We start from the raw sequence: 22807 nt of genomic DNA, 5'->3' as shown, positions 1-22807 counted from the left end.
CAATGCAAAAACTTATGAATTAAAGAGTTTTGATGATGACAGAATTGTCATATTTAATGAAGAATACTAGTACCCTTTTCAAGGCAGAATACAATCCACAACTTCTAATATAATTCTTGTGAATTAGAAAGATGAATAATTAAAGGAGACAGAAGACTGTCGCCTAAGACTGAAGAGACCTCTCCTCTAGTAATGGGTAAATCACTTAATATCTCTGCGAAATGATAAAGGTCATTTAAATGATCACTAGAGTCCTACCCACTTCTAAAATCCTAACACCTAATATTCAGGAAGCCTTTTTTGGAAGAACTGGACAATCTGAAAATGAGGTATGCTGAAAGCACCAGAATACAGACTAAAATTATAGGGTCTAAATTACATCAATGGTGAGGAACACACAGAGATGAATATGAGAAGCATGTACTCCTAAAGGAACTCAACACAAATCAGGATGCTTAAAAAACTGGCTTTCTTAGGCAGAATCATCCTTTTATGGAATTATTCCAAGTCTATGACCACAGTCAATTTTGGGGTCTCATTCATTTTTTAAAATATACCATTGATTAGAAGGGAGTAAGTATCTCACCTAGAAAATACTCCACAATTTCAAATGAGGAACCTTTCAAAATATCCTAATAATTTTATGGGATAGATTCATATTCCAAGAATAAAAGAGCTGAGAAACTAAATTTATGCTAAGAATTACCCTTAGAAAGTCTTATGTATAAAGAACCTTTAAAGCTATCAACCTGGGGGAAAATAAACTTAATTAAGAATGTACCCTAGATGCTGGAGATAGACATTGTCATACCTATGATTAAAATATGCTTAGGTCACCTTCTAATTACTACTATAGTAACGGTGTAAACCAAGAATATATCTTAAGGGAAGCTATCCACACTCCAACAGTCCAGGTGTCATCAAGTTACTTTAAAAGATTATTCCTAAATAAATGTTTACTTTAACATTGAAAATTCTTTAATTAATGGTAACATTATTACATATGAATTGAAGATAGCTATTTAAAATAAATGGTGCCAAGATAAATAAGTTTATATAAAAAAGGAAACTGTTGTAACTGACTTAATAAAACCAGTAGATATATTAAAGTGATTCTGAAGAATCAACTCTAATGTTCATCAAAAGAAAAATGTATTACTAAAATAAATAACTCATCTTCAAATTTAACACCATTTCGTTTACCCATATTCTGATTTCTCTGAGGGAAGTAATACTATTAATCAAGTCCTCCTTGAAACTGATTCTCCTCCTTTGGCCTCTCTGACATAGCATGGTGTCTTCCCAACACACTTTCTGGAGATTGTAATCTCTTCTCCATTCTGCTAAACATGACTAAGGTTGACCCTTAAATGATGAAGGAGGTTAGGAGCGCCAACCCTTTGCACAGTCAAAAATCCACATATAACTATATAGCCAGCCCTCCATATATACGCAGTTCCTCTGTATCGACGGTCTGCATCCCGTGGATTCAACCAACCGCGGACTGGGTAGTACTATAGTATTTACTATTGAAAAAATCCGCATGTAAGTGGACCTGCACAACTCAAGCCAATGTTGTTCAAGGGTCAACTGTATTTCTAAATGTTTAGTTTTAAGCCCTCTACACTGTCCTCTCTATCTCCATGACATCTTTCTACATGGAAGACTACACTTCTTTCTCTCTACAACTAGCCTCTCCAAGTAGTCTATTTCCAAGTGCTGGCTGTCCATTTCCACAAAAAGTCCAACACTACATCACGATAAACATATTTAAAAAATCCGTTTTCTTTCACATCTCCCATATTTCCATTAAGAGTATCACTGTTTTCAAGATCACCTAGGCTCAATACTCTTAACATTTATTAAATTTTCTGTCACTCTCTAGCTCTAATCCTTCTATCAGCACAGAACACCAAGTCCTATGTATGTTTTTCTTTCACAAATTTACTACCTGTCGCTACAATGTTTCATCATGACTTCACTGATGAAAGCAGATCTCCCCCACCTATCCAATTTCATACCTGAAACACTACCACTGGCAACCAAAATATTTTTCTCTTAAGTTTCTAGAATATAAAGTAATTCACCAAAACCCCCACTAGGTTAGCTATTCTCTATGTTTACAAGTAATTTGAGGGCACCAACAAGCCACTTCAATTTATGCTTTTCATTTTATCACCCATTTTTCAAAGTCTATCCCAGAAAAACTTTCCAAATTACTCTATGAACATGTCTTAACATTTCTTATTTGGCTATTTATATAATATTCCTCTTACTTATAAAATTATCTTCTGACACAACTGTTATTTATCTTTCAAGGCATAATTCCAATTCTTCCTCCTCTGACCATCCACCCTGAAGTTATCCTTACATTTTTAGGTATACCAATTATCTTTTCTCATATGCCACACTACCACTTCAAACTATTTAGCCATACTTATCTTTTCAGGTATATTTTATCTCCCCAACTTAACTGCAAGCTGGATTAAAAACAAAAACAAAAGAAGGACCACGTCCTACTCTTCCCATATTCTGTGTTTATGTACAAAATCACTCAAGTATCTGCTAATCAAAATGTTTTCACCTGCATGTTTACATTCCGTAATTTTACATACTTTCCCTTATAACTATCAAATCTCAAAATATCCTTGTGATAGCAACTCATGGAACATGTCAAAATTACTACATAAAAAAAAGTAATTCACCAAATATAATATAGTATGACAAGCTCACATTCATGGCAACAAATATTAAGATATGTTTTTGATATCAAGATATAGAATGAGAAAGAGACAGAATCTAAAGAACCCCAGAAACCTGAAAGAAAATGACAATAACTGAAGTTTACAATCAGAAGATTGAAGGTAATTTCTTATGCAGAGAGGCTGAAACAAAGAATGGAAGTATCAGAAAAATCCTTTTAACAAACAGACCGCAGGTATATGACATCCTGTTAGATGATGATAGATAGGTAATGAGATAAAAGGGAAGGAACGAAAGAGGGAAGGAAGGAGAAAAAGAAAGGAGAAAGAGAGATGGAGGAAGAGAGAGGAAGAGAAAGAAAGGTCTTGAAATCTTGATTCACAAGAGAACACGATACGAGATACACCTATTTCAAGCTTCTTTCTCCCTTTCCTAGATACATGCAGCTACAATTGTCCAAAACTAAACTAGAGGTCACACTGAGAACATGTTAATGTCAGAAGTATGCATGTGCAAAAATTCTGAGTGGTGGATTGGCAGCCTCTGCTTGTTTGGAACGTTGCAAGGAGAAATATATTGTTCTGGATTAGTGGACACTGGAACATTTTTTTAAAATCTCAAGTAAAAGAAAGGTTAACAATTATAAAAAATAAGGAAAATTTAATTAAATAAATGAAAACTGTTATTTGGAATTTACCCATGAAACAACAAAAGCAAAGCAAAAATCAAATTCAGTAAAATTGCTTTCTAGCCAGAGACACTGTACTCTTCAATTAAAATCAAAACCAGACAAAAGGCAACAAACTAGAGCTCTGAATAACATTACAGAAATAGAACGATATGGAGAGAAAGAGACAGACAGACAGACACAGCTAGAACAATAGAAATAGAGAAAAGAGCGCAGAAAAGATAAAGCAAAAGTGCCAGAGACACGAGGAAAGGTACAAATCCCCCTCCAAACATCTTTATTTTCTACCTAATCATAAAATGGCCTAGTACTAAGAAATGTCAAAGTCACTTTTCGTATCTTTTCAAATTAAGTTAATACTCATTTCATTAAACTTGTAGTTAAAACTTGGCTGTACTGTGATAAATTTAAAGGGAAAAAAGGCTATAAAAAACAACTTTGTATTTTAGGAACATTTATGGGTGTATTAAACTTCTAAACTTGCCTACCTCTTTTGGGGGGATGGGGAATATAATACAAAAACCCTCAACTTTAGTTCAGAGAGTTTGCACACATTTTCAAGTTATTCTGCGAAATAATTTATCTGCCTCTTAGCATTTAATAGGAGTTTACAGCCTTTTAACTAGAATTTAGAACAACTCTTATCAAAACAAGATACCTCCTGTCACATCCAAAGACAGAACATCAATAGTTTGAAATATTCTTAATATACACTATCAGTCTTCAATAAAATATCCCCAAATACTCAACTTTTGCCCTGAATACTCAAGCTATATAGGATCTATTCAGCTGAAACATGAATAATTGACAGAGTTAGTAGACGAATGTAAATAAGTATAGCTTAAGGCCTAGAATTTAGGTTTTTTAAAGAATAAAGTTATCTTATGTTCACAACGTTCTCTACAATATTCTCTTTAGCTCCTTTCTCTGGTTCATTAAAAAAGAGGAAAGAAAGGCTCTAGCCTTCCACCTTACATATTATGCTTTTCCAACAAATGCTTTTAAAAGTTTACATTGTTTTATTTTTAGTTAAAGATGAAACAACAGAGGGGTTAGGGGAGTGCAAGGAGCATGTATTGTCTATCCCATTTGATACCCTGAGTTATACCATCTCATCATACACTTCTTACAAGTAACAAAAACAAACCCAGCACCCACCCCCAACTGCTTTTATCATTCAGATCCTCTATTAAGAGGAAAGCTAGCAATAAAAATGAGGAAAATAACCCCATCAGTTTTTCTAGACACCACCACCAGCAAGTTGAGAATTTATAAGATTTTGAAATGAAATGAATTAGGGGATTATGTAAGCATACAAGAAATTAAATATTTTTATCTCAACTCTCAATCTTAAATCTTTTAATCTGTTTTCAGATTTAGGTGGTGCTAAAATATTTTAAAAACTGTACTTGATACAGGAAAAAGAAAAAAGGAATTAGAAAATTTATCTGAATGATGAATATCACGTGCCATACTACAATAAAATGTTAATGTTTCAAAATATTTTTAAATTTATTAACTTTATTAATAAATGTATTAAAATGCAATTACCATACGTCAAACATGGACTTTTAAAACATTCAACCTTTGAAACCACTGAAGATATATTTTTTATTCTAAAAATGTTTTAAAGATTTTTAACTTCTGTAATAGGTAAGAAAAGTGCAGTAAAACGCTGATTAACATAAAATAATTATTTGTTACATGGTTTCATTACTTTTCGCAAAGCATTATAAATTTCAAGTAGAAAATTCAATTATCATAAAAAGACAAATATTAAAGCAGTACTCTCAAAATACACTTGATAAAAACCTGCATTTTTAAGAATTTGTATATAGAATTTTTGCTCTTTTAAAGGTACAGTTTACATTCCTTATTTTCTGGCCACAGGTGTAATAGTGAATTTATTCAATACTTCTAAGCTTCAATCTAAAAACTCAAATGAAATATTACTTAATCTCAATACTTTGTGTAAACTTTTACAATTTCTAGTCTAGAAATGGGGTATATTCCACTAGAATTATTCATCTTTAAATCATCCAAGATATTATAAGGAATCCCTCTACATGGTGATCAAAAGGTATTTATTAAATTGAACTTATGATTACTAGTACAATCTAATATCATGGATTGAATTTGTACTTGATCAACTTCTATGTTATTTTAGTAACTCAAAAACTTACTGATTAGCTACACACAACCAAACAGTTATAACTATAGCCAAAACTCAACATTCATGATAGCAGACAGTGAACACAAGCTTCTACTTCTCCCTCAAATGGTTTTTATTTTCTTAATAGCAATGCTGGATGCTTTATCTTCTATCTGTCTATAGATTAAAAAAAAAAAAATGAAGTGAACAAAGGAGTGAAGAGCAAAAAGTAGGGTACTTAGGCAACTTGTAAATTAAGAGACAGAAAAATCATCAAGCTACATAATAAGATCTCAAAAGATCTACTCAAAGTTACTATCACTATGAAAACATTTTCCCCCGGACATATCACTAACTGGACACAGCTGGGGAATTAGCTATGTAATGACCAACCACAACTAGAGATAGCATTAAGAACACATTAGCAGGGGACAAAAATCATGGGTTTAAACCCCAAATGCCCGTATGATAGCTCTGTGATTTACGTAAACCAGGGCAAATCACTTCATCTCTGTACAGTTTCTGCATTCATAAAACCAGTAACAATAAAATCTACCCTAATTATATTACAAGGTTTTCATGAGACCCAAATGAGGTATTAAGTATTTTCGAAGTAGAAGAATTCTGGAAGCTATTAAAAAGCATGCAAAAAATTAAAGTGAGTATCTGTATTTTAATGTGATGAGGGGTAGCTTATGTTCCAGCTTTTTAAATGCAAGATATATTTTTAATCCTTTTTAGTCTATGTTTTGTTTTTCTCAGTTTGAAGATTCAATAGATATCCATCCAGTTCTACTATTACAAAAATTGGTTTCTTCCACCCTTTAGAGGCTTTTCTCTCTATTATTCATAGAAAGAACAGGAAAATAGCTTTATCTAAAACTCTTATTAAGCAAATAATACTTTTTGAGGCAGTAATGTAACTAATTCCTTACCTAATTTCAAAGAGCATACAACATAATATGGCTGACTTCTACTCCTGGTTATATCACTAATTTTTACTGGTCTAAGAGCAAGTCACTTCAATCTCAAGGTGCTGCAATTTTTATATCTACTGATATGTGGAATATTAGTGTGATCAACTTACCTGATGAGGAAAAATTCACCTTTATAACTTAAAGGTGAAAGCAATATTCAAGTATGAGAGAACACTTTCCCTCCAAACACTCTACTAATACATCAATGACCTTTGAAAATATGAAACTAACATGTATAGCCCACAATTTGTGTTCTTTTGAAGCTATAAAGGCAAACTGAGATATGACTTATTTTCTTATTCAGCAGAGATGTTCCAAAAAGAAGCAAATCAGAAACACAAGGACAGAGGAGGAGAAAAGAAAAAATTCTTTACGAGCATATTTAAAGATTCGTTTTTTAAAAATTCTTCTCTATACAAATAATCACTAAGGAAATCCATCTATCACTAACACTTGTACCCCAAATAATTAACACTGTCTTTTTAGAAAAATAAGAATTTGACCAATTGTATCTTACCTTATGTACACTAAGGCATATCCACAACAACAGCTAAAGTTAATTTCTTCACTAATAAAAATTCCTTTTATATTCTGCTTGCTTACTACATAGAAGTCACTTTATTATGATTATCAATCAAGTAGTGTCACTTTTATGAAAATTTTCACAAGCCATTACATTTTACAAATGACTGTTTTTTGTCAAATAGTTTTTTTTGCAAAATAATTCTGGCCACACACTATTAATTGTATTGCTTTATGATTTATTACTAGAGGTTTTTATAATTAATTTCTAATTTAAAAATGCTGAAATAGTAGAAACACATGCCTTCCTTTTTGTTTTCTTTGTTGAAAGGCAGCCCTGATATACAGGAAGTACACAAAAAAAGTATGCCTAGATACACAACAGCAGCATTTGAGGAGCGGAGCGCTTTTGCCTTCATACACTAGTTAGAGGAGTGGAAACTGCATGAGTTGTGTGTGATATTAAACCATTGCAATTCAAATACTCAGCAAAATATGCTAAATATCTATACAAGAAACAAAATGTGGAGGGAAAAGGGCTTAACCCAAATAAATATCTAACGTACCATAACTTGATAAAAGGCAAGAGTATCTGTTGTTTTGGCTTTAATTTTAAAATGGATATATTTGAATCAAATTCTGTTGCACTGGAGGACTGCTGATGAAATACAATAACACAATATATTTACTTATAATTTCTTCACATGGTTTTCCAAACATTTTTCTTCTCTATATTGTCTTTTCATACTTGTGAGTTTCTCATAAAAGTTTCACTATTAAAAGTATTTTAAAAACTAAACTAGTTATCACAATATACAGGTATTGAAATAGACATATCAATTTTCTTTTAAATTTAGTATCTCAATAGAAGTATGGAATAAATAATAACTCTTTTTTAAAACTTAAAGTGGAAACAATGTCTGAACCGTTTCTTCAATGGATTTCCTTTGTGATATGCAGGGGACCTGTGTCAAGAACTCCCCAGGTCTTTAACAGCCATAATATGAAGAGACTGATAATTACCATATTGAAATAAGATCGAATTTTGACGCCTCTTGCCAGATCCCACACTATCACGTTTCCATCATGACCAGCAGAAAAGAGAACTCTTGGATCGAACGGGTGTGGCTCAAGAACAAATACCTCATCTTCATGACCCTGAAATATTTTTTAAGTGGCAAAGCATTACAAATATTAAAAGATAAAAAGAAAACTCAAACACCGACAGGACAACATTTCTAAAATATGAGTTTTAAGAATTATTAAAGTGGTAAAAATCTTCAAATTTATCGATGTATAATAACAAAGCTGAGCTAGTATCACTGTCCAGGGATTTGCTATCATTTGGTGAAACCTGAGAATATTATTTACTGATCCAGCCCTACATACTAAAAAAATAGCAAGATGTATATTTCTAAGGCAAACCTGTTTAAGTGCATTTTAAGATTATTTCCATTCTCCCACAAAGACCTGTTACCCAGCCAACAAGAGATCTCAGATAATACAAAAGACTTTATTTCTTAATGAAAATATTCTATTCTACAATCAGCTTCAGTTTATACCAAATAAAAATTAGTCTTTTTTCCTCACCATCAGGACATGAATTAGTTGACCGGTGTAAGAATTCCAAACTTTCAGAGTCATGTTATTAACTGCAGTTATAACTGTATTGTCATGCCGATCCCATGCTACCATAGTTACTTTCATTTTTGTGATTTTATCTTCTATCCCTTGAAGGTTTTGGCTGAAAGTGATGGAGGCAGTATTTGTTTACACTGATATTATTTATTAAAATACGAATATGACAAAAACCTAAATGTATTTTCTTATAGGTTACATTTATTAACATGGATAACTAACTACTGTTTAACATGGTAATTAAGAATAGTTTGAACCAACAAAGAACGATGGCAAAAATCACTGCACGAAGTCAGCAAAATCAGGATTCCAGCACTCCTAAGTCCTTAGTAATAGATGACCTTGAGTAAATATTACTGGCTTTAACTCTTTCTGGATCCAGGAACTCTGAGCCATGCTGCTCACTCACCATCTTTTACTGTTGCTGTCATGCCCTGCTAACTACTTTGCTCTCCCTTCTGAGACTACTACACACAAATACAAACAGGATAAAATATTAAAACCAAAATAACAGTTACAACGTGTAGTATAATTTCTCTTGGCTGGAGACAACCAGTGAATATAGCACATCATCCCTGTATCAGACGGAACATTATAATATGTTCTGCTTTCTGAAAAAACTAGTAAAACTTGCAGCTATTCTTACAGTACTATCATCCTCCTCTTAACAAAACTGAACTGAAAGGAATCATTAATGCAGCAGGTCTTCTCAAACAGGGCAAAAATTCATTTTATAAAAATCAACATCTTCATCGCCAAAAGCACCTCTAGTTGTTACAGAAAAGTAAACATTTTAACATGGTTTATGATACATACACTTACAGGCTGAGTCACACCAACCTGTAATATAGCTTTACAACTTTAAATGTTCTAGCTATATCTACGTAATATTTCAAATTTCATCTCTTACCCTGCTGGACGAGTAGCCATATCCAGCAAAATACTCTTCCATTCTCTTCGTTTAAATTGCCAAATACGTGCTGTCCCATCACGACTGCCACTTACAAACCTGCAAAGGAGCCCACCCCCCAAATAAAAAAATCATATGTGCTCTACCGAAGTGCACTTTCCAATAGAGTTATGTTTTTAAAAATGCTAAAAAAGACAGCATTCATCTTTACTTACACAGCATTCTAATATAATAGAAATTACTCTATCTGATATTCTCTGCAAATCTAAGAATTTCTGAAACTTCATGGGCTTTAAAATTTTTAAATACATATACAGATTCTAATGTGCACAGCTAGGTCTCACAAATAACATTCAAAAGTGATTCAAGGCCACTATTTATTACCTTAGAAAGAGAATTGATATTTTCCAATGGAAAAACACAGATTTTCCTTTCAACATTAAAGAACCTGACTCATCCTAATCAGGCGTAGAAATATCTTTTTAAAATTTAAAACAAGAACATGAGAAAACTTATACAATGTCATCTAAGCTTATCATCCATAAACAGTTCTGCCTCAAATACTACATTATGATACATTTCCAATCTCTACTAAGTTTCTTTACACTTTGATATGTATAGAAAATATGTAGGATGGATAAAAGTCCCTATTATTAAAAAAACAGTGGCCAAATAAACTAACATTATTACAGATAAAACATAAAGCCGTGTTCACAGGCATGTGAAGGCTATATTGACTTTTCATTATAACTAGTCAAGATCTTTATTTTAGGTGGCTAATTAATATACAAATCTAACTAAAACCTGACCATAAGAATTGTCTTTATTTCATAATTTAAAAACTGGAATTAAATTTGACAAACAAAAATAATTATTTTACCTGTTACTAGTGTTGGAAAACTGGATACTGTCAACTTTGTCCTATATATAAACAGATGAACAAAAAAGAGGATCCTGAATATAAACCGTTAGACTCATTTAAATTGTACTCATCTAACTCTTTTCAGCAATACTTACAGTATGAAACTCCAATTCTGATATTTTCTCGGGCTGACCTGATCCAAAAAAATAAACCCTAATAATATGATCTGTGCTCCCTGTGGCCAGAAACATTCCACCTGAGGAATAACACCAAACATTTATGAGTGAGACACAATGTCAGAATCTCTGGGAATTAAATAATAAATGCAAGCAACATTATCATAATATATGTTGAATGACTAATATTTCATTCTAAAACTATTCATACTTATCCTAATGTATATAATACACCTAACCTGAAATTAAGAAAGTTTGCTAACATAAGCTTTGCCTGGGAAGAATTTTTCAGTATTTATAGAAGCTTTCTTCTAACAAATGATTTCACCAAGTAACTACATAATCATGTTAAAATTATCAGTCACCATTATTAGAAAACATGTCTTTTAATTCTGCTGAAATCCCTCTCTTGCCTCATTTCCCATCTGTTAAAATCCTATCAAATTTTTAGGGTCCAGCGCCTTCACTACAGGCTTTACAGACTTGCAATCAAATACGCCTGCTCTCCTCTGAACTCTCACTCAGACTTTGTCCTGTAGCAAATACATTCTCCTCTGCATTACAGTTATTTGTATATGCAATTTACTCTCTCTTGGAATCAATACCCTCCCATAGTGCTGAAGACAGTGCTATATATAATCGCATCTAGAGTACTCTGAAGCATATGTAGTGCCTATAATTACGTTACTACTAGAAGTAAAACTGTCTTCATGGTAGTAGCAGTGGAAATCTAGAAGCTAGTAATTAAAGATGTTTAGATATTAGTATGGCAAAAATAGATTCATGTCCTCAGTTTGCAATCTCTTATCTCAGGTACTACTGCTCTCCACAATTATGAAAGGAAAAGAAAAGGTAAAACCGGAAATAAACGTGGAAGGAACTGGTATTAGGAACATTAATTCGTGTTTCATTTTCTCATCAATTCGCTTAAAATCTCCAGATCATAATTTGTTTAAAAAGACTCTAATATCCATTCAAAATGCTGCTACATAAACTCAAAACATAACTGGAATCTTAGCATTGCTACACTGCTACCTTTTAAAGAGCGAATAAGAATAATCTGGAGCAAAGTAATTAATAAAGATGTACAAATATCTATCAGCCTATTTTACTTAGCTATGTGTGACTCCAAAATCCATAAAAATATAAAACAGATTTAAAACTACTTTTCTTTCAAAGAGATAACTATTCAAAGATTTATTCTTTCAAAGAGATAACTATTCAAAGATTTATTCTTTAACAGTCAATTTTGAAACTATTTTATCCCTCCTACCAAAGAATTATGGTCTTCTTAAAGAAAAATCTTAATCATTTATACACTCAATCAAATGAGTATATAAGCTAAACTTGAGCAAAGTTCAAATACTTATAAACTAATTTACGATCATCCCCTGGTATGCGCATGAGAATATGATTTATATTACAACAGCAAGTATTTTCCAAAATTTTATGTGTTCCACTAGAACCCTTTAAGTGGAGAATAAAACTTATACAACTTTAAGTGGAGAATTAGGAAGAAAAAAAATCTTACCAGCACTAAAAGAAGAACAGATCATTTGAACTCCAGGCCGAGGGCGCTCTGTAAATTTTGCAGGTCTCGGACTGTAATACAAAAAATAACCAATTAAAAATATCTCAAAGGGACCAGCAACACCAGAACTCAGCTGTCTCCAAAAATAACTACAGAAGGACAAAATTAAATAAGAAGCAACAGAGGGCTCCCTTCTTAAAAACAAGTTCAAAATCATTATATGTCATGATCAGCAGGATCTTGTGGAAACTTTAGACACAGGTTTTGCAGAAGCTCCTGATTATACAACAATCCACACATGAAACAAAGCCACTGTCACACGTGGCATGTAGTTATCGGTTACACTCACTTCTAATCATCTAATCCAATTTAACAGGTTCTCAGTTTTATACAGCAGAATAGCAATGCACAAATATATAAGGAAATACAGGTCATTTGTAAACATTAGCAAAATAGGTGCTGTCTCATTGGCATATATACACCATCAATCAATAAATTTTTTCAATATTAGACAGTGTTAATTAAACATCTCCCTCTGTTTACTTTCTATAAAATATGCCCTTTAAGACTCCAAAAATTAAGAATCTTACATTCTAGTGAAAATCTGAAGACTATTTGACTCTCACATCAACTATAATGCTCATTTAAAATAATGATCTATAGGGCTACCCTGGTGGCGCAGTGGCTGAGAGTCCACCTGCGGATGTAGGGGACACGGGTTCGTGCCCCGGGTCCGGGAAGATCCCACATACCGCAGAGCGGCTGGGCTCGTGAGCCATGGCCGCTGGGCCTGCGCGTCTGGAGCCTGTGCTCTGCAACGGGAGAGGCCACAACAGTGAGAGGCGCGCGTACCACAAAAAAAAAAAAAAAAAAACTAGTGATCTATAGAAAATAGGTCACACTCAACTATACTTACATTAATTGTATAATTATACTACAGATCATATGTTTTATATTAATGCTATTGACATTAATGCTTAGTGCCAACTATACTAAAGAAAATTAAATTACAGATTTTACCCATACCAGCTCCAATATATGTACAATGTATACGTAATGTTCCAATACAGCGATCATATTTAAAGCCCTTCTTAACATATATTTTGACCAAGTTTTTCCTCAGAATATTAGGAGAGAGAACTAAAAAATAATTAGAGCCTTCAACCAGAGTGCACTGCATAACTTTCACAATCCACAACTACTGAACACAGAACGGTTTCCATCTTGTGGTCATTTAGGGAAAAAAAGTACAAAATACTTCTGATCTATCAATTATATATTCTGAACAACAGAACACAACAAAAACTATTTTCTAAAATTTTAAAAAATAAATTTGTAAATTTTCTTAATATTAACAGACTCTGATACAGCTGAGCATAACTGATATGGAGAAAGAGAAACTTACTAAAACAGTTAAAACCTAAACATTTATTCAGAGGAAAATTAACTCTAAGTAAATTTATCTGAAACTATAAAGGCAACTAAATGCACTACTTCCATTAGTACCTTGCAGACTGTGGAGCTGCGTTTTTATTAAGTTTTGGCACAACTGCTCATACATGTGCCAAACAACCAGTTAGTTAGCACTCATAACCAGAACATGCAAATAATCATACAGATTGTCATTTCAAACGAATGTTAATATTTTTAAAGAGAAAAAAACAGATAAGCAGGTACACATAATTTATTTTTAAATGTACATTTGAGGAACTATTTCGAGACAAGGCCTAGAACTCAAGACTCTTCTGAGTTCCGTTCCCAGTTCTGCCACTTATCTGTGTGAGCTTAGGCAAGTTAACGTTTCTGTACCTCAGTCGTCTAATCTGTAAAATGGGGGGTAAATATGAGAACATATCTCAGAGTCCCAGAGAGAATTAGATGAGTTTAATGCACATAAAGTGCTTCGTTCTGTGCCCAGCACACTCAGTAAATTATTATTAGCATTATTAGTATTTTAGTAGGTTCAACCAGTTCAAGATGGTCCATCAAGAAATAACTGCTATTTGGTTTGGCCTAGTGGTTAAGAGGAGGTTCTGACAGTGCACTTCCAGTATTTGCCTCAGTTTTCTCTCCTATCTGTCCTGAAGATAATAATTATACCTTCCTCATAGGGCTGTCATAAGAATTAATGAGGTAACAGTTATAGAGTGCCTAATACTAGGCTTGACAGACTAAGTGCTTAATAAAAATTTGTAATCATTATTATCATTTGCACATTTTAGGATTCCAATTCTTTTCTCACATCTGTCTAGGCTTGGACACCTTCCTCCTACTCAGAAATCTCTTGAGCCAGTTTTCGAGTCAACCAGCCACTCAAATTACTCATCTAAGAAGCAGCATCTTTACTAGTGGGAGTTGTTACCATATACATAAACCCTATATAAAAGTGAATTTATTAAGAGATTTGGGTTTCCAAAACAGATTTCATTTACTGATAGAACTGATTCTTTCAATTAATGCAGACTGGGTTGCTGAAGTCACTTACCCCAAAGATTATTCAAAAGCATTACCGTTCAATACGATTTTTGCCTCTGATTAGTAATTAAGGCCGCATTTTTCGGCAGTTATCAACCATGTACACATAAAGAAAGGAAAACAGGCATCTCAAAGTCTGCGTGTGAGGAAAATTACTCTTACTTTTATGCCTGAACTCAAGCTAAAAGTTTTCATGGGACAATTATAATAACAAATAGAATATTACTTTTAAGTAACTAGAAAAAAATTTTATGTCCAAAAATAGGAAAATCACTAAGCAAAGTATGGAACAGCTCAATGGAATATAATGCAGCTATTAAAATTATGTGAAAAAAATTGTTAGGGTAGTGGGTTTATGGGTGAATCTACATAAAGGTTCTGAAAAAAATCATTTATATGGAATACATCACTTCTCACTTCCAAATAAATGTTACTGTACTTAGCAATGTAATCCTCCAGAAGCACAAAGTGAGAGCTTAATTTTGTAAACACATTTTTTCTTCCTATGTTGATTCGAAAATTGCTGATCACTTTTTCTTCAAAAACAAGACAGGACAAGACGAAGGTATCAAAATCAGATCATAAGGAGGTAAAGAATACTCAAAGGAGAAAACAATTAACTACTGCTATTGTCCATACTCGAGTGAAACATTTCAACTTTTATCTAAATGCCTACAGAAAGCCTTTACTATTCTAAATATTAAGAATGCAACTAAAGTGAAATCAGCTTGCTTTCTCCCAAGAGCCAAGTCTTTGATCACAATCCTTTCTGCAAAAGAAGTATAGTTTGCTGTATTATGCTACCCATGCTGCCACAGCCCCCTAAATGCCCTGCCATAAGAGGCACTATTCAGGAATGTTCACACATATGAGGTTTATCTAAACATTACTGTTTCGAAATAACAAAGACATACACAAATTATTTTATTAAATAACTCAATTTGGGTTGATAGTTTATAAACAGATGTCAGAAACAATTATTGAGATATATCTAATCTAAATGAGTTTTTACCTTGAGAGCTCAGAGATGGCCATTTCAACACTATGGAATCACTGTATGCACTACCTCTCCATTTACAGATTTCCATGGGGTAAATACAGCACTTCTCCCACTATATCCAGTTAAGAGGTGGCATGACACAGCACAGAACCAGAGGGCAGGGAAATGTTACAGTCCTGGCCTTGCCATTTTTAAAAACTTTTAACTGTGGGAAAGTTGGTTAACTTTTCTTTGCCTCAGTGTCCTTAATCTAAACATAATATTGTGCAGACAACTTATTTTGATAAACCAAGATATTATTATAGGTGAAAGCACAAATGCAAAATGCTATTATGGGGCAGAGGGAAGGGTACATCTATCTACCTTGATATAGTTCAGTGAAAATTTAATGATTGCATTTTCCTAAATTTCCCTAGATCTACAATAAAATCCAGTCTATAGATGCGATAACAGAAATAATTACAATTCTTCTATAGAACTAGGAACTCTGAAGATTATGTTCTCAGTACCAAAAGGAGTTACTGATATGTAACTGCAGCATACAAAACAGAAGTGGTAATAAGACAGGTATATTCTGAAAGAGCTAGGGCTAGGAAAAAAGATAAGAGAAAAAAGAAATAAACATGTTAACAAAAATCTTTCTTTAAAGCATGAAAAAAGGAAAGCATACAAATGAAAGAGATCAGTGAAGAGACAAAATGAATTTGTTACTTACTCAAGGAGAAAAAAAAGTAAAATTATTCCTATTGTTGACTACTTCATACTTTTGTGATTTCAACCATTAAATTATACACATTTATTCTATGAAATAGAAGAGCAACTGACTTTATTTTAAGGGTTCCAGCATCCCACAGCCAAAAACAAATAGTGCCATCTGCCCCAGTAGAAGACAGATATCTCTTTGAGCCACTGCACAATGGTGAGAACTGAAAAACAAAGAAAAAAAAATTTTTACAAGAGTAACACAGTCCAAATAATAAACCCATCTTGACCATACAAACAGCAACTAACACAGTGAGAGAACTAACAGTGAGAGAACACTCAGAATTGACGAAGGTCATGGCTACCACGTTATTTAAAGTCCATGTACTTATAAAGAAAAGAGAAATACTCCTTTTTTCATTTTAGTTGGCTTTATACAATGGATAATAAAAGTGACTTCTTAAAATTTACTTTAGATTATAACAAGGATTTTGCAGAGATTAAAACGACTACCTGTAGTGACGTTATAGATGCACTGTGGCCCTGAAGAACAGCCAAAGGCGCGCATGTTCGCAGACACCAGACTCGGATCATTTTATCACAACTTCCAGCTGCTATCATTGTATTCTCATAGTTTACAGCCATGTCTGATATTTCAGCAGCATGGCCTCTTAAAGTAGCTAATAATCTCCCATCATCTGTTGCCCAGATTTTCACAAGACAGTCATCAGAACCCTTAAAATAAAAATGGATATTAATAGAATTAACTCTAAATTTTAATTGGAATTCTTAACACAGATTAAAAAAAAATCATATCTGTTACATCCACTTCCCAACAATTATAATTTTAAGTACTAAAAAGTGTTAAATACTTGTGTTATGAATTTTCCTCTACATAAGACTACTTTATTAAATTATTCACTTATAAAGAATACTTGTGTGCCCATCATCTAACAGGAAAAGTAGGATGTTAGCAATAGCTAACATTTACCTATGGTCCCCTACCCACTACCTATATGGTACCCTCTATATAGAACCTTGTAAAAGAATCTGAACATCTAAAATAACAAAATTATAACTGCAAAACAAATGTAATACACAACAGTGACTAATCCTATCTATGTTAATATAAAAATGAAAGGAAGCATATTTGAGGCTTTTTCTCCTAAGAAGCCAAAATCTATGATACATGACTTTCCCATCACTGATCTTCAGCTAAATACATTATATATAAAATCACCCATCAGTTATAAGAAAAAAATTAATTTTATCTGTATGAAGTCAATAAAAAAATATATATATATTACTTGTTTGTTGCAGCAGCATAAGCTCAGGAAGAAAATGTAAAGAATACAGAGTTTCCTATGAATTCCTATATTTACAAATAAACACTTCAATTTCACTTAGCCAAAGCAGCAGTAAGACCTTTTAGACTTTTTTTTGTTCTCTAATTTTCCTTATTCATCCTATAGCTCAAAGTTTACTCTTTTACCAACCTCTCCCTATTTCCCCCTAGTTTTTATTATTAAAAAGTTTTAAACATACAAAAAGTAGAGAATATTACCATTAACCTCATATATCCATTCCCCAGATTCAAAATTTATCAAAAGATTGCAAAGATTGTAGTTTAGAATTCTTTACAATCTTCCAATCTAATTTGTTAAAAAATACACACACAATTTTATCTGATATTAGAAGGTACTTAGAGGATCTACAAAAGCAAGTGACAGAGAAAGAAGTATCCGCTTCATACTGATGACAGACATGACATATAAATGATCACAAACACAGTATTAACAGCATATGTTAAATGCTGTACCTTAAACCACATTCTGCCAACACTACCTAGAGCACTCTCAATTAACTATAAAACCAGTTCTTCTGACTGACCTTTGAAGCAAATTAAATTGGTTACCAACCACTGAAGACTAGTAATAAAACTTAACTTTGGTGAATTATTCACATGAAAATCTGGTATTCCCATCACGTTCACTTAATCTCAAGCTCTTCATCTATAAAATAAGGAAGTTAAATTGGATGATCTCCAAGGTTCCTTTTTAAAATTCAGTGATTCATGCATTCATTTATCCATTTGCCTTGCGATTAAATATGTGCCAAACACTGGAGATTCAAGGGTGATGAATAAAGACGTAGTATTCCTGTCCTTATGAAGCAAGGCAGAAGAATATAAATGCAATAACATGTCCTAAGTCTTATACTGTTAATCAGTAGAGATCTAAAAGGAGAGCAGTCTGTTTTTCCTCAAACGTGGAGAGGTAGAATCTGGAAAGGAATCCAGAAGCAGTGATGTTTGGACAGTCAATACAATGTAGTAGCTTAAGAGCACAGACTCTAGAGGTCAAGAAAAAAAATGGTTAAAAGATCAATAAGAGAATTAAAATTACATCAAAAATGTCTCTCTGGGCTTCCCTGGTGGCACAGTGGTTGAGAGTCCGCCTGCCGATGCAGGGGACACGGGTTCGTGCCCCGGTCAGGGAAGATACCACATGCCGCGGGGCAGCTGGGCCCGTGAGCCATGGCTGCTGAGCCTGCACGTCCGGAGCCTGTGCTCCGCAACAGGAGAGGGCACAACAGTGAGAGGCCCGCATACCGCAAAAACAAACAAAACAAAAATGTCTCTCTAACACAAGTCAGTAAAAGAGAAGCAGAAGAACAAAAAAGAGATGGCACAAATAGAAACTATTAGCAAAAAGGTAGAAGTAAATCCAACCGTATCTAGAATTCCATTAAGCGAGAGAATGGGACCTGGTGCAACCACTTTCTACACGTTTGACCTTGGAAGAGTTACATGTACCTTCTTTGCCTCATTCTTCTAATCTACACCTACCTCATAGGGTTGTCGCAAAAAAGAAATGAGTAAATGAAGGCAGAGCGCCTGGCATAGAGTAAAAGCTATATATATACATATTTTTATATATATGTGGACTATCTACTATTATTGCTTTTGTTGCTGGTAGTATTCTTATTCTTACTTTAATAATATTCTTATTATTTTAAAAAGAACAAATATTCCACATGGCAACTAGAGAGAAAAGTATGATCAAAGGCATGAAAATGTGAGAAGTTCAGGGAACTGCAAGTAGTCTGTAAGCTAACAAAGTGTGAGGTGAAGGTGAGAGGATGAAGTCAGGGAAGAACTGTGCAGGCCCTTTTATGGGATACGAAGGCGTATGGTATGTAATGGGGATCACTTAAGGCGATCAAGCAGGTGAATATCAGGATCAGATTTGTTTTCCAAAGATCATCCTGGCATCAGTATGAATTAGGCGAGAAAGTAGGAGGCCAGATGAAAGTTGTTAAAATAGTACAGGCAGGAGAGAATGGTAATATTGTTATTATAGAAGAGAAGGATCAGAAGAGATGGCTACAACAGGTATTTGGGGGAACAAAAAGGATGAGGATTACATCCCTGCCAACTGTGGGAAATGAAGAAGGAGCCTGTGTGTAGACTGTGATTTCCAGAAAGCTGGTCTACAACACCACCTGGCATTGTAGAAAGAAGTGCACTAGGTACTTGTTGGACAACCAAAAAAGGCTTTAAAACATTTATTCAACCCTCAATTTCTCTAAATTCCACAAATTAAGTCAATTTATTCACTTCATTTGCTTACCTTCTAAAAACTAAGGCAATATTTGCCTCTGATCTACATTCACAACAAAAATAAAATTTTAAGTATGCTAATACAGGCAGAATATATGAAAAGAGTAAAATCATGTCATCTCATTATTTCTTATGTATCTGAATTAAGAGTCTGCTGTATATTCTGCTATAGAAGGTGTATCACATATTTTCCATGTTAACAGAAAAAACAAAACAAACAAAACCCACACATCTTTTTGACCAAAATGCCAGCTTTCAATGAAAAGGACAGGGGCAACCTGTTATCTAAACTCAGCTTCCAGTGACTTTTCACTAATTAAAATTGAACAAAAAGCCCCACTATATTCTTATTGAGTTTATTAAGTTCACTAATTTAATATTACTTTATAATTCTGCTTTATTTAGACAAGTACTAAAAAAACCCCACAAAACCAAAAACCAAAACTTTTGTTTTAAAAAAACCCACTGTACACAATTCCCCCTAGTGTGTAGTATCCCAACTAACCTTTCTTTTCTTCCATTAAATTGCAGGAGAGAAATTTTTCATCGTACTTTCACTCTCTTCACTATCCTCTTTTATGATATAAAGTAGTATACTATCCCCAACCCTTAACCCTGCTCACAGAACTCCCGGCAGAATTTCAAACCAAACCCTAAAGCATCCTCAGGCAACTTCTATTTCATCATTCATTACTTGTGATCATTCATCTGTTTTTATGGAAATGTGAAACTAAATATGATTTGACAAAATTCAACTAAGTTCTTTTAAAATGACTATCAGAAATACAAGTACACATAAATAATTGTTTGAAAAGGACTGCAGACAAGAAGAAAAATCAAATTTACTGGGAAAACATTTTTTAAAGCACCATAGATGTGTTTAAGTTGAATGTGGAAGGATGAACTAAACTTTGATAAAACTACTCTTTTTAAAAAGACCAAAATGCAGAGAATTTGAACAAATGATCTTTCTTCCCAGAAGCCTACCTCAAATGTTAGTAAAGTCAATAATAAACCAAAGAGCAGGACATTATAAGTTTTCAATCAAAACTTTAAAGACAGTATGGACATTAAAGCAAAAGTAATGTTATTTAAATGGTGAAAAGAAAGAGATGGACAACACAGGCACAGGGGTCAGCCTTGGTAGGAGGGACACATAGGCTCCTAGGCTTCACGAGGAGGGAAGAGGTATGGTGGAGATAGCAATTTTAAAGCAGGCAGCAAAGAAATTAGATGATTCTAACCTTAGCAAGTAAGACAAATATCTGAAGATTATTTCCTTCAAGTGGAGAAGGGGGAAACAAAGAAGGAACCAAAAAAAGGTGAGCAAAGTTTGAAAATGTGGTGGAATTTTAAGAGCAATAAGAAAAAGGGGAAAAACCTGGAAGCAACAGTGAACTTCCTGCTAAAATTAGATAGCATGATTTTAGAAAAATATCTCAACTGACAAGTTTTTTAAGCAAAGTTCTAATGCCTAGGGGAAAACGAAGTATTCATTTATTTTCAGTAACATCTAGATGTTGCTGCTAGGACTGGGGATTTGGCAAGGTGAGAAAAGTTGGGAGTACAAAGTATAAGTGGGAAACTAGAAACAAAAATTAAGCTGGAAAGGTTTTATCTGAGGAAGGTAATAGAAGGTAGGGGTTTTAAATGCCTGTTAGGGAGTTTGAATTTAACCTGGTGAGGAAGCTTCTGAAGAATTTTAAGCAGACAAGGCATAGTCACTATAATATTTTAACCATGATAAGTTTTAAGAAATACACGAACTGGTGAAAACTGAAGATGCTTTGATGGAATTCATTTTTAAATCAAATTATAATATTAAGCTAGTGGTTAATGCCAAGCAAATGTAAGACAGTAGTGGATCATTAGTGTCACTTTTCAATAATGTAAAATTGTCATAATTACCATGAAAGAGTACTCATTAATATGTTATCATTTGTCTGTTTACATCAAACCTAGTATAAAGATAACAAAAAGAACAAGTAGCTCTGGCTTACATAAATCCCCAAACAAATGAGATATAACAAATTTACATTGCTTTCTCTTAAATGTCAAGACATCTCATCAATGCAAAGATAAAGCCAAGAAAGCTGAAAGAGCACCTTATCTCTATCCTGAATAAACAACAATGTAGATGTTATTTGTGAAAAGGCTTGATAAAGGGTGGAACTTAAACAAAATTTAGATTTGCCTAAACTTAAAGTACCCTATAAATTTTCTTATTCCACAGCCACACCTAAAGCCACACGACGCACAAAATGATTAAGGCAAGTGCCTTTAAAACTGTCAACATACTCTGTAGCTTAGGACAAGAGGAAGGAAACGGAATCAGACATTTACTCTGGAATCATTATTTCTTTAGTACTTTTAAGTAGACTGTTGGCACTAATGACCCTTTCAGCGTACAACTAGATCTCTTACACTGCAGGTAATTCTCATTTTATGTCTATCTAAAAGAGGTTCCTATTTTGTGAATCCCTTTTGGAAACTCAAAGTTTCTTCAAAATAAAAAGTGTGAGAGGCAAATTTCAGATAAATAAAAACAAACGCTGACATTCTCTATAGTTAAGCCCAGGCAATAAATGTATTGTACACATTTGCTTTTGGTATTCTGGTAAAGGAAGTTCAACAGGTCTCTGTGACATGGCTTTCTACTTTGTCATGAGCTTGGGTATTAAAATGCTCCTTAAAATCTACAAAAAACGTCCTACCTACTGATATGAAAATTTTATGAAACAACTTCAGACACAGGGCCTTCTTCAATCACTTAAATTCTATGTAAAAACTAAAGCAGAACCTAAGGTCAAATTTCAAGTTTCTGGAAGACAAGTTTTAAAGAGCTTAAT

The 22807-nt window shown here is 33.4% G+C and overlaps 1 protein-coding gene across 1 annotated transcript in view; it reads right to left on the bottom strand.

Annotated features, from left to right (window-relative positions):
• The window catches only part of PHIP (pleckstrin homology domain interacting protein), a 122689-nt gene that overhangs the window by 58152 nt on the left and 41730 nt on the right, over nt 1-22807 (bottom strand). The window contains exons 8-15 of the mRNA XM_065888990.1: nt 16850-17071; nt 16460-16560; nt 12160-12230; nt 10608-10708; nt 10471-10511; nt 9591-9689; nt 8633-8786; nt 8066-8200 (exon numbers count right to left, since the gene is read on the bottom strand). Coding sequence (XP_065745062.1) covers nt 8066-8200; nt 8633-8786; nt 9591-9689; nt 10471-10511; nt 10608-10708; nt 12160-12230; nt 16460-16560; nt 16850-17071 — 924 coding nt within the window. The remainder of the gene's footprint in view (nt 1-8065; nt 8201-8632; nt 8787-9590; nt 9690-10470; nt 10512-10607; nt 10709-12159; nt 12231-16459; nt 16561-16849; nt 17072-22807) is intronic.

This window comes from Phocoena phocoena, chromosome 12 (assembly GCF_963924675.1).
Source record: "Phocoena phocoena chromosome 12, mPhoPho1.1, whole genome shotgun sequence".
In the NCBI taxonomy this organism is placed as follows: domain Eukaryota; kingdom Metazoa; phylum Chordata; class Mammalia; order Artiodactyla; family Phocoenidae; genus Phocoena; species Phocoena phocoena.
The sequence above is the reverse complement of the archived record's forward strand: the minus strand, read 5'-3'. Positions and strand labels throughout refer to the sequence as shown.